The 12,347-nt window shown below is 40.3% G+C and overlaps 1 protein-coding gene across 3 annotated transcripts in view; it reads left to right on the top strand.

The window, feature by feature from the left end:
- syt7a (synaptotagmin VIIa) overlaps positions 1-12,347 on the top strand; it is a 93,854-nt gene that overhangs the window by 26,866 nt on the left and 54,641 nt on the right. For all 3 annotated transcript variants that reach the window (XM_084933582.1, XM_084933583.1, XM_084933584.1), the window contains exon 2: positions 10,737-10,840. In XM_084933582.1, the coding sequence (XP_084789708.1) occupies positions 10,737-10,840 (104 nt within the window). The remainder of the gene's footprint in view (positions 1-10,736; positions 10,841-12,347) is intronic.

Here is a 12,347-nt window from a genome sequence, read left to right as displayed (position 1 = left end):
TACAGTTGAATCGCTCTTCCCTCACTCCCACTCTGCTTTTTCCTGCACTGTTCTCTCTCCACTTTTCTTGGTTTCTTCACATCCCTAAAGTGCATGCGTTCCCACTCATGTCATTGTGCTTAAGCTGTGTCAAGTGGAAGAATATGTGTGCGTGTTGGTGCGTGCAGCTTTGAGCACATGTGCACACATTTTTAGGAGGGCTTTGGCTAAAAAACAACTTTCAACACAGATGGTGAAAAGCGATGCAGCTATAAATTAGAAGTTACAGGAGAGGCACACAGAGAAGAAGGTGGTAAAAAGTGAACGTCGAGTAGGCGTAGGAAGTCAGAGGAGCCAGGAAAAATGTTTGGCGCTAAAGACTATAACCATTTTGAGCTTTGATGACGATGACTATTGGAAAAATATAAGAGAAAATGTGAGGGAAAAAATGATATAGGCTGTACCGGTGGCAGCGACTGTGTACAACCATGCAGTAACCAGGCACAGCAGCTCCGTCACGCTTTGCATTTCTCCACGTTATGTAAACATATCTGTAGTAATGCACACAGCATTGAAAGACTTTGAAGGATGGTGGCTCTTTTAAGCCTCACCACAGCCAAAGAAGGCCCTGATAAAAGTATAAGGAATGGATTAACCAGTGTTTACTGCTGTGATGTAAACATAACATTAACCAACTGCAAGAGCTAAATATTCAGTGGGATCACAGGGTGAATACATTAAGGGGAACTGGACACGAGATTACAAGATTCATTTAAATGAAAAGCTTCTCAGTGGTGCATATGAGAAAGTAAACACAAGGACAAGAAGAATTTCCTATTTTAGTGACCTTTGTGGATCATTGACTAATAAGGATTTTGAATCTTTTCCTTAAACCTCTATAACCAGATAGTCACCAGCTACTCTATTAAGTATACTTGTTCAATGGCTTATTAATGTAAATTAATGTCATTTTAGACATGTAAACATCAAGATAACCTGCTGAAGATCAAACTGAGCATCAGAATGGGCAAGAAAGGTGGTTCAAGTGACTTTGAGTGTGGCATGGTTTTTGATGGCAAATGGACTGGTCTGATTATTTCAGAAACTTCTGATCTTCTGGGATTTTTCCCCCACAACCATTTTTAGGTTTTACAGAGAATGGTCCTAAGAAGAGAAACTATCGAGTGAGCAGCAGTTCAGAAAGGCCAAACTGCTTCAAGCTGGTAGGAAGGCAACAGTAAGCCAACTAACAACCAGTGTATACACAACACATTGAACCTTGAAGCAGATGGACTATGGCAGGAGAAAACCAAACTGGGTGCTTCTCCTATCAGCTAAAACCTAGCTGATAGCTATCGGCTCCCCAGGCCAGGGAGACAATAGTCAGTGGATTCCCAGATATAGTTCTTTTATGATAAATGAACTTATGTCATACATAATATCATAGACTAATGTGGTAATCTTAGACATACAGCTCTAACTATGAGAACCAGCCACATGCCGTTCAAACCTTTTGTTTTGGCGGGCCAAAAAAAGAAAAGGATAGTTTAATTAAAGGGAGGGTGGCCTTAAACTGAGAGGAGCTAAAAGAACAGGATAGCCTGAGCAGGAGGGCTCATATAGGATAAATAAAACCTGGCAGTCGTGTAAAACTATCCTACTAGACTCCAACAATGAGATTCTTCTACAGCTGGAAATGGACATAATAGGTCTCCTTTAACAAGTTCGCAGCCTGAGTAATAAGGAAAATGTGGGAAAAAATGGAGACACCAGGGGAAAGTGTATCAAACAATTCAATAAACTGTTTATTGTGAGCCCTGACCCTCCTTAGAACAAATAGCATAGGGTATATAGAGGCAATTTAATGCCCTTCAACCTAGAATAATGGTAGTCATGGTTGACTTAGTTTAAAGCTCAGACACTCATTACAGGGATGGACACTAGTCCACCTCCAGAGCATCAACAGCCACCACGAGGACTTAAATCAATACGTTCAAGGGCATCAGTGGGACTGGTGAATAATAGGTTGCTTGTAACGGTGTGAAGGAGCCATAACATCCTCAAGCTTAGGAGCCAAGAGAAGCTCATTTGGTTTGATCAGGCGTCTGTCCGTACGTAACAGTCATTTATCCCAAAATGACACCCAGGAGGGGAAAAGTGCGAAGAGTATTTAAAAGAGAGGAGAGAGGTCAAGTCTGAGGAAGGCGCGATGGTTAATCTGACCTGAGGAGCATCAGGTAAAGAGGTAAATTAATGAGAAAATGAAATAATTAAAGAAATGATTAAATGATAAATTGCAGTCCAAGCAGGCAGATGAGTTAACCTCCTTTTAAGTAGTGTTTTTGTTTTTTCAGGCATCCTTCAACAAACAACTGTAATCCATTATTAATGTGCGTTTGATGCGAGGCAGACGCACACTTACAAACACAAGTCTGCCTTCTCAAAGAGAGCGTCTTTGGGTCTTTGAGACTTACATATGAAAACCATTCATTTCAATCTGACCAGTTAATTCAGTCTTTCTGAGGCTGAGCTGGGGGAGAAAATTATAGCAGACACACTGATAGATTACGTGATAGATCAGACCGTGCAGACAGGATAAAGTCCTTATCAAAGACACAGAAGAAATGGATGTAAGCTGAATGTCAACTTTATCACTCGTCCAATCAAAATTAGAAGTAGATAATATTTATTAACCCCTCAGTGAGATCACAACAACAAGGAGAAAGCAGAAATGTTATAAATCAGTGTGTGGAGTTAAAATACAAATATATAATTTATTGATAGCACACTGTTTCCTACAGGGTGGTGTGGGCTTTAAGAAAATGATAATCCAAAGAACAATGTGCAGCCAAAAGTGTAACGAATTATACATACAAAAAGATTCAGCTGTTATTCTGACAGTTTATTACAGGCATATTTACCACACAGAAGTTAAGCTGTCAGTCTATTCTGTGAGCATCTGTCCATGAGCAGGCTGCTGCTTATTTATCACCGACACTTGTGAGTATTTACTAGTAGCATACAGTAGATAAGAAAACCATTTGTATTATTGAGTTATTGTATTATTTTGCCAAAGGATAAATACATACATACAGATTCCTTCTGTTGTATTTAACACTACCTCATAAGGTTTGGGGATTCTAGTGGAGCTTTAGAGCTATTTGTCTTGGGCATCCTCATGGGGACACACATGTGAGTGCTCTTTTGACATAATACACATTACTACGCAGGTGTCACACTGTTGGATTAATTTATAGATGTTGGTAATGTGTCAAAAAAAATGCAGCGATGCACCGGTCGGCAACCGCGAGGCTGAAAAATGTAGCCAGCACACAAGGGCCATGCAATGAAATGTGCTATATAAATAAAACTGCCGTTGCCAAGGGCCAAAAGCTGTAGTTCTTTTAATGGGCATTTGAGGCTGGTTTCAAAAATATTAACTCTTTACCCTTTGCAAGTCTAGACTAGGAGCAAGCTTTGAAGTTCTTTTATATAAGGAGTGGCTTCTGCCACATTTCAGGCCTGCTTATAGAACAAAATGACCGGGTGTGCATCAGAAGTTAATGAGGGTGGTCTCTGCCTATCCAGCTACCCTTGGAAAAACCCAGTTGTTCTAATGGTTGTCAAACTGTGTCTTTTTTGATATATACTATAGTGTCAAAACGCATTACTATGGATACAGGGGAGGTCGTCAGATGTCAAGTTTATAGGGAAAAGAGTTAAAAAGTATGTTTATAAGCTTTGTACACATGTTTTTAACTTCTGTGGATAGTTTTTTTTCTAAATGCAACTCAAACAGGGGTGATTTTCTTTTATGAGTCATATATCTAGATACAGGCATTGGAGCAGGGCTGCTTTGATTGACAGGTGTGCTGATTGGAAGCTTTAGCCGATCAGTGTCTGCTAGGCCTCACTTCTACTACAGAATCAGTGAACTGGATCCATTTGGCCTGTTTGTGCTGTTTGTGCTTCTTAAAGCATTAACGCTGACAGCCAATAAGACTACTGTTTGTCATAAAAGTGGATGTTAACAACGTCTGAGCGAAAGATCATATGTAAGGACACACTTTCGGGGTAGAAACACAATCTATGCTTCGAATCACAATTCATGCCCCCAGGTTTATTTTAACTCCTGTGACTAGTAGTATATATGATTAGCAACCTTCTGGCAACTACCAGTTGCTATGGAAAAATGTACAGTTCTCCAACTGGTTGTTGACTGGTTGCTGAAGGTTGCTGGGAGAAAGTAAGAGAAACAATTCACTTTCAAAATAAAAGTTTTGCCTTTTTAAATGTGTCACAAACAACTGTTGCCTTTTGCTTATTTCCCTTTGTTATTTATTTTTTGTTTATTTAATGCTAAGATCTACATGATTCCTCATAAAAGCAGATCATATACTAAAATTAAGATTATCCATGATATGAGATGTCCAGATCCTTGCCTCAGGGATACACATATTATGTGTATTGGTAACAGTTGATGTAAATATAAGTTTGTTGACAAGTAAACTCCACAGTCTAACTTTAAATGATATTTTATATAACAGCTATATGGTAGACTGAGAACTTTATTTAATTCCCTTATAAATATTTAAAAATTCTATCATAGCTCCAGCTCATTTTACACCCCTACTGCCCAGATTTTGTTGGATTTTATGGTTGATTCATCCGTTCACTGTCAGAGGTGCTAATAGGGTGATGGTGGCATTATAGGTGACACCAGGCATGTGCCACGTGATGCTTTGTTGGTCAAACTCCAGCTCAGATTGTCACTGTGCTTACCCTTCATCTGAGACAGACGTAGGCGGCTGTCCTCTTGCTGTGAAACAGGCTCTGTCATGGCACAACAGTGTTGCAGCTGAGCCACTGAGAGCATATATGGACAGAAAACCAGCACAAGTCCCTGTAGCCTACAGCGGATACAAGAGACACTCTAACCACAGGTGCTCGCCACCTGTCACAACTTCACTGGTTACTTTACACATCCCAGTGATTGTAGCACATGGGGCTCCAGGTTTCACTGTGAATTGGGATTTACATTATGCTGTCTGGTATGGTTTTGCACAGTTATCATCACCGCATGCTAACATAAAGGGATGGAAAGCATTGACACCTGAGAAGCAAGAGTCCAGGGTCCAGGTACCAAAACCCTGAAAACACTTCTTTTAAACCAAGTGCTGTTGATATAAAATGACACGACTTTGGGGCAGAAAATTAATTCAGAAAGGATTTTTCCAAAAAAGGAACGATTAGGAGATATTTGACATTTCCAGAAGAGCTGCTTTGTTTTTTGAATCAAATACCAATATGCACCCACCAACCGGCTCACATTGTTGTCTGCAAGAAGGATAGAACTGTCAATAATCTGCCGTCCGTCCTATTTGAAGTGGTGTTCTTTCGCGAGCAAATACCTATTGAGCCTCGCCAGACTGCCTGGCTTTACAATAATGTGATGAAACATGCCAAAACAGCAGGTCATTCTTTGAGCACTCTGCAGCATTTCCAGCATCCAGCTCTGTGCTCACTGTGTTAAATGTCACCTCATCAACTGCATTATTTACCTGGAACTGCAATCATTTTTCATTATATCCACATCTCGTCTGCTGAATGTTTTTTAGACTCTTCCCACTCAAATTATTTTGTGCAACTGAGCAACAGGCGAAATATTTATTTTGTGTGCCTTCGTATGCATGCGCTGTTTACTGACATCCAGCCTTTTGTCTTGAGACGCCAACTGCAAACAATGGAAATTATCTGAGCTCCGAATTGAGCCAGAAGGTAGATAGAAGCAAATTGAAATGCTCAGTATTACAATATACCTGGAGGTAAATACCATTTCTGCTGTTACGCACAGATTCTGCCTCAGAGGGGACAGACTGTGAAGACATCTGAGTGACATCTAAGGATTACCCCGCAGCTCAGTGGATATAAAGAGGGCAGAGCCCAGGCTCAAGTACAAGAAGCAGGGACTTTGAAGTGGCAATTAGGCTATGAGCTTTACACCTAGAGCTTCTAAGGCACTGGCCTCTCCACCTCAGTCAGTACATAAAGATGAGGTGTGGCAGCTTTGCTGACTGGATGCTGCTCCAGTTCCGCCTGTCCAATGAGCAATTTCTTCTCAACCCCCCTGAGGATTGGTCCCTTTCTGCCTGGCTTACCTCACTTCATGTGCACCAGATCTCCTACGTGCATTTTATCCCTCAATGCTGCTAGCCATACACTCTATGCAAAAGAGTCTGCGCTTTGATATTTCCTGCAAGTTCTCGTTAGCCGTCCACATTTAACCTCCTACACGAAGCGCTTTGTTGTCCTGAAAGGGGTTTTTATTGCAGGCTCATTTACAACATCACCGTCACCACTCACACCAGTATGTAGTGCCATTTATTTTCTCTTTTATGTACATATAAAAAGCGATCGCCACTGAAATCTCAAGCAAACAAGCGACTTTCAAGTTCAAGAGTACTCTGACTTCTAAAAGCTTCTGATCAAAGGGTTCAATGGCTCGTTTAGCTCACTTGTCAGTTTTTACTGAGTGGTGCCATTTTCCACCAGCCTCCATTTAAAAAGGGTCTTTTCTTTCGTTACTTGGTTACATATGGTAAAGATTGCATTTTATGTTTGCTGCCCTCGTTTAACTTCAAGTAGAAACCTTATTTCAGCTCCGGCATACAAGTTTTATCTTCCACCACGCTAATGTATCACCTGCTCGAGGATTTCAGGCTAAAAGTTTTGTAGTGTTCACGGGGAAAGATAAATTGAATTTCCTGAGTGCTGTGATAGCTGCGTGTTGTTCGGGCTTCTCTTACTCTAATGATGCTTCTTTTTCCTCCACAGCCGTGGCGCTGAAGATTTGCATATCTTCATAATACTGCAGAAGCAGTGCATTTCCTTCTCGTCATCCCTCAGCCTGCATGCTATAGCTGTCTATAGTGTTTCCCAAAAAAGGAGCACATATCCCATGAAGTGGAAAGCAGAAGTCAGCTGTCCATTACTGAGAGCAGTAGCATGGCCTATTTGGACTGCGTTTTAGTTGGAAGCTTTTTACTCCCTTAGCTCTCATGACTGACACAGCTCATAAAGCACACACCCCCACACCCTCCGACCTTCAGAGAGAATACAGGACCCTACATCAGCTGCTGGCTTTCACAGATCCACCTGAGTCTCCAACCTCTTCCACAGTTCAAAACAGCCATCAGAGAGCCACTTAGCTCTGCAGCTACCACAAGCCGTAGCTGGACACCAGTTCAGCTCTCCTTATTTAAGATCTATCACTCCCTTCGCTGATGTCATAGCATCTAATGGACTCTGCTTTATTGAGTTCTCTGTGAATATACAGTAGCAGAGTACATGGCATCTATTTTCAAACCGCTATGAATAGAGATAATCATAATTCAGGATATGGGTGCGTTTCACTGACCCTCTCATGCTCAGAGGGGCATGTTTGCTCTTCTTTACCATTAGTAGCCTGTCTGTTGATAAAGACAGATGGATGGATAAAGACTATTATGCTGATTATATCTACTGTATCTGTACAATCAGTGCATGTTCAGTCAAGCTGGATCGTGCCTTTTTTTCCAGTCTGGGTCAGTCTCTGTGATCAGGAGATAAACTCAGGTAGTGTCTAATGTTTGAGATGTTTAGGATTCTTATCTTGCAGGCGATACAGGTGTAAAAGCAGGTTTCCATCAACCACACAGAGCAAAGTTCAGTTCCCGCTGGCGCTGGTTAAGGCACATATTCTTTCTGTCGCTATAGTCTGAAAATCCACAGAAACATCTGCAAGCAGCTCACGACACAGAGCTGCTGAAGGAGTTGCGTGGTTGAGGCTTTTTGTGCGTTTATTGTTTTCTCAGTTTACAGCTGATCTAAGAGTGGTAACAACTTGACAAGAAATGCAAAAAACATTATTATTGCTACATAATGAAATTAAATGTGGCGCTGTATGAAATAGGTTCATTGTGTTAAAAGTCAAGGATGCCGACATTTTGTTTAGAAAGCACTGAATGTAAGCCAAATCTTGTTTCTAGGAAAGCTCCACAGAGTACACAAATCATTAGCTGGTCACAATGGTGCAGGGACATATTTAAAAGTGGATCGACAGACAAACCGGTAAACAAGCATTTAAACTGTAATAAATGATATAATTTACTGGCTCCTGTTGAGAGTCTAAGGTGGCTAACACAAACCAGCTATTGGCAGGTAAAAAGAAGGACCTGGCAACACTATTCCTCATTTTAGGTTGTTTGCTTAGCTGAAATGAGGACAGTCAGCAGGAACATTGATAAAGGAAAAATAAAAGGACGACATTACTTATTTATTTATTTATTTTTATAAGGGATGCACAGTCTGTGTTGCCTATATTTCCCCATCCAGGGTTCAAGGTTTTTTTTTTCTAATGCACAAACTAAATGATTCTTTTGCACCACAAAATAAAATGTTATAAGACAAAATAACCATCCTTTGTCCCACAAAGACTCCGTGTGTGGCAATGCTTGTGTGGTTGAGTTTGCTCTCTCTTTTCTGAAGTGGCCTCGGGTGTCTCAGTGACTTGAAAACAGCGGTTCAGGTTGAGGGAAAGCGCGAATAAAATGGAGATCCCATTCAGACTTTCCCTATGAAATATCACCTGCCACTATTACTCTTTTCTAGTCACATCAGTTCCCTGAGGAGATGGCAAGGTGGATAATAAGGCAAAAGATGTGACAGAGAAGGGAGATGAAAAGTAAGGATGCAGTGATGGTAAATTATGGGCTGATGCTAAGGTTTAAAATACTTTTTGGCTCTTTATTTTGGCTCTTTTATGTCAGGGTCACAAAGACATCTTTGTTATAAAGAAGTAATTCGACTGTTTTGAAGTCTTTTAACTCTTCTGTGAAAGGAGTTGATGTGTGGAGTGCTGAAGGATGGACCCAAATGCAGGACGTGGGATGTAAATAACAATAAAAAACCTTTTATTAAAGCCAAAGGTGCACAAGTTCACAGAGGAAGGCATAACAGACACTTTAACAGAGAAGACAGGACTATTGCCACATTCCAGATACCTCAGAACTCACTCCTGGGTCTTTGCGTTCCAGAAAAGCGTGTCGTCTCCCAGGATTGAAGCTGTGATTTTTTTTGCTTGTTAGGCAAATGTGTAAAGCACTACACTACAAAAAAACTACCTGCTATACCACCATGCAGAAAGGCAAGTTTAAACTGCCTTTGAAAAGCCATCGCCAAGTCCAAAGGTCTCAGTAAGAGAGCTTTCCAGTGTTGCAAAATCTCTGACTAGTTTTCAGCCTGATCACATGACTTCAGAGACCTCCTGGCGATGCATGGATGTAAAGTTCTTGTGCTTGTCCATGCAAAACTCTAAAAGAAAAAAAAAGTCTGGAGTTGATGGAGAGTCTCTGCAGCTGAATTAGCAGCGCTGTGTCATGCGAGTACCTAGAAGGCAACCCGCAGATGCTCCAAGGAAGTTTTGTTAAGATGAGTAAACAACGAATTACAATAATCCAGATGTGACGAGATAGAGGGATGAATAACAATCTCCAACTCAGAGCGTGACACAAACAGGGACCAGATATCACAGTGCAACGATAAAACTAATCAAGCAAGAAGCAAGGCTGAAAATTGCTAGAATAGTAATGGAATCAAAGTATAGTGAAATCAGAGGATAACTTTAATCCAAAACGTCAAACTCTAATACAATGCCTAAGATTTTAATCGCCTAAATCAACAAAAAGCTACCATGACATCTTCATCCCACTGTCTTTGATTGTTAGGCCAGCACAAAAATTAATGCAACACCACTGCCATTACTTAATGCCATCTCATTTGCCTACGGCCAGTACCGGCCCCACGTCTGGCCGGTATATTGGTGTATCCTTAATGGAAAGGGCAGTTATGACAAGCAAAGGAAGGAAAGAAGACAGCAGCTGGGAGGAAGGCAAACCCAGTAACTGAAAGCCAAAGCCTGCCTGTTTGTCACTGTTTATCACTTGTGGGTGTGAAAATGTATCCTGACATCCATTTATCGCTGTATGTTTTAGAATCAGTTAGAAAGAAATCCTGAATTTGAATACATAGCCATCTTTCCTGCTGCGCAGATAAGAACAGCTCAGTGAGGCCGTCTGTCCTCGTGCTGCAAAGTGAAGCCCATCCAGTTGTTTTAAATGTGGGAGAATGTGGAATTGAAAACTCAGGAGTGCTGATGTGTGAATCTATTCTGTCTCAGTCACACACTGAGACACATGTGAGCAGCAATAGATGATGTTTTTTTATGACTCTCTTCCAGAGCCACCTCTCTCGCTGGGCATCTACCGATACCCATAAATCATGAGCTCTCTTGTATTGTCAGCCTCTCCTCCTCCTCTCTCCTCCTCCTCCCTCCACTTTCAGACTGTCACTTAACAAGCTGTGACACAGTGACAGTGATGTGTGTGCATCTGAGTGATGCCTGGCTCCACTCCTTATTGGAAAGGTATTGAAACGCTCCGGCATGAAAGGGCTGGTGATGAGACTGTATTTCTTAGGTTTTTATGAGAATGTAAAAAAAAAAAAAAAGGGAGCTCTGCTCGGCTATTCAATTAAACGTGGTGAGAGAAATCCCTGCTTTCTTTTGGGTTGCACCCTTTGACAACATGATGTACAATGTCCTCCATGTTTCTATTTTACACATGTTGAAGAAAATATCTCTGTGTGTCCCAAAAACCATCACTCACGTTTAAAAAAAAATCTCTTTCCACCCCCCTGTATGTGTGTGTGTTTGTGCACAGGCTCAGTGTCCCTCAGTGTGTTCCTGGTCTCCCTTGCAGTGACAGTGTGTGCTGTTTGGCTGGTGGCTCTTTGTGGCGTCTGTGGTTGGTGTCAGCGCAAGCTGGTGAGTTTACACACACACACACACACAAGCTTCACTAACAGATACACTGTAGCTTCCAGTCACATTTGTTGCCACCCCATTATCCTTCAGTAATCAGAGAGCCTTAAATAAACAGTGTGGGTTTGCTACAAAAAAAGACATTTCAGAGCATCATCAAAAAAGTACAATGTGTGCAGCTATTAAGAAAGTCTGTGCAAATATTTTGTGCAGTTGAGAAATTTCGAACGCAATAATTTATGTGGACGGATTAATTGTGGACTGACAATTCAAATACAGCATTGCAAGTAGTAGTCTTGTTATTAACAGCATCAGCAGCTAGCGCTACTTGAGTGTTGTTGACTTTACTTCTAGCAAGTTGAATTTTTTTGTTAATCACTTATTATTATCATTAATTGTCTAATTACAATATTCCTGTGAGGTTAGCAAGATAGCGAATCAAGCATAAGTTCCCTGATTCAGAAGTGACAGGAAACACAAATCCAACTTTTCCAGTACACGCACTAGTATTCAGCCCTTGCTGATCATAAGCCTGGTAAATGGGAGGATTGCATCTGGCATTGAAATCTGTGCCAAGGTATATATGCGGATCGATTTACTGTGGGAAATAACAGAGGAAATGAAAGTTGTAAATGCAAATTTTACATTACTAACTGGAACTGGAACTTTTTTTTAAATTCAACAAACATTTCTAACTTTTTTTGATGGTAGAAATATATGCTGCTGAAGCTATAATTTTACTGTTCACCTCACAGGAATATAGTAATTAGCTTAACAACAAATTTGAGTTGCCTAAACTCTTGGAAACAAGTTTTGAAAACTCATTTTGCCTCATTATTTTGAGTTTTCTTAGCACTAAACCCCCAAAACGGGATTATTAATGATTTTACAGTGTTTTGTATTAACTGCTAATCATTAATTAGTGTGTAAGTAGTTGAATCGCTGTATCTGGATTAGAATTAATTTTATCTAACTTTTTAAACAGCTATTCATAGATTCTTCTAGAAGTTTATCAGAAGAGGATGACAGGATCATAAGATGGTTTCTAACTGAACAATAAAAAATAAGACATTCATATATTTGCAGTGAATGGACTTTGAACGGACTCTTTGTTGTCCTGTGAATAATACAGCTTTTTTAAAACTCAAACAATTATGCAATAGAAAGTACTCTGTAAAAGGTTTAGAAAGAAACTATGTATCCAATGGGACCAACTTAACAACTTAAAGACATTTGCAAAATGACAAGGCCCTTTCTCAGTCTAAGGAGTCCCAAACAGTTAAGCCAAAAGTTTAATCCCAAACAATGTTTGCACTGTTTTTCGTAAAATGTTATTATGGAGTATAAGTAGTTTTCAATATAAATTTCAATTAGCATAGACACATAAAACACACACTTTTTTCACTGTAAAAAGCAGCATTATAGTGATTTCCAAATGGGTTATAAGATTCATAGAAACATTATCATGTGTTTGCCACAAAAATACATTTAACTGAACAATTGAGTGGAA

This window comes from Perissodus microlepis, chromosome 7 (assembly GCF_051167445.1).
Source record: "Perissodus microlepis isolate ML-2025 ecotype Zambia chromosome 7, ASM5116744v1, whole genome shotgun sequence".
Classification (NCBI taxonomy): domain Eukaryota; kingdom Metazoa; phylum Chordata; class Actinopteri; order Cichliformes; family Cichlidae; genus Perissodus; species Perissodus microlepis.
Note: the sequence above shows the minus strand (reverse complement) of the source record. Positions and strands in the feature narration are given on the sequence as shown.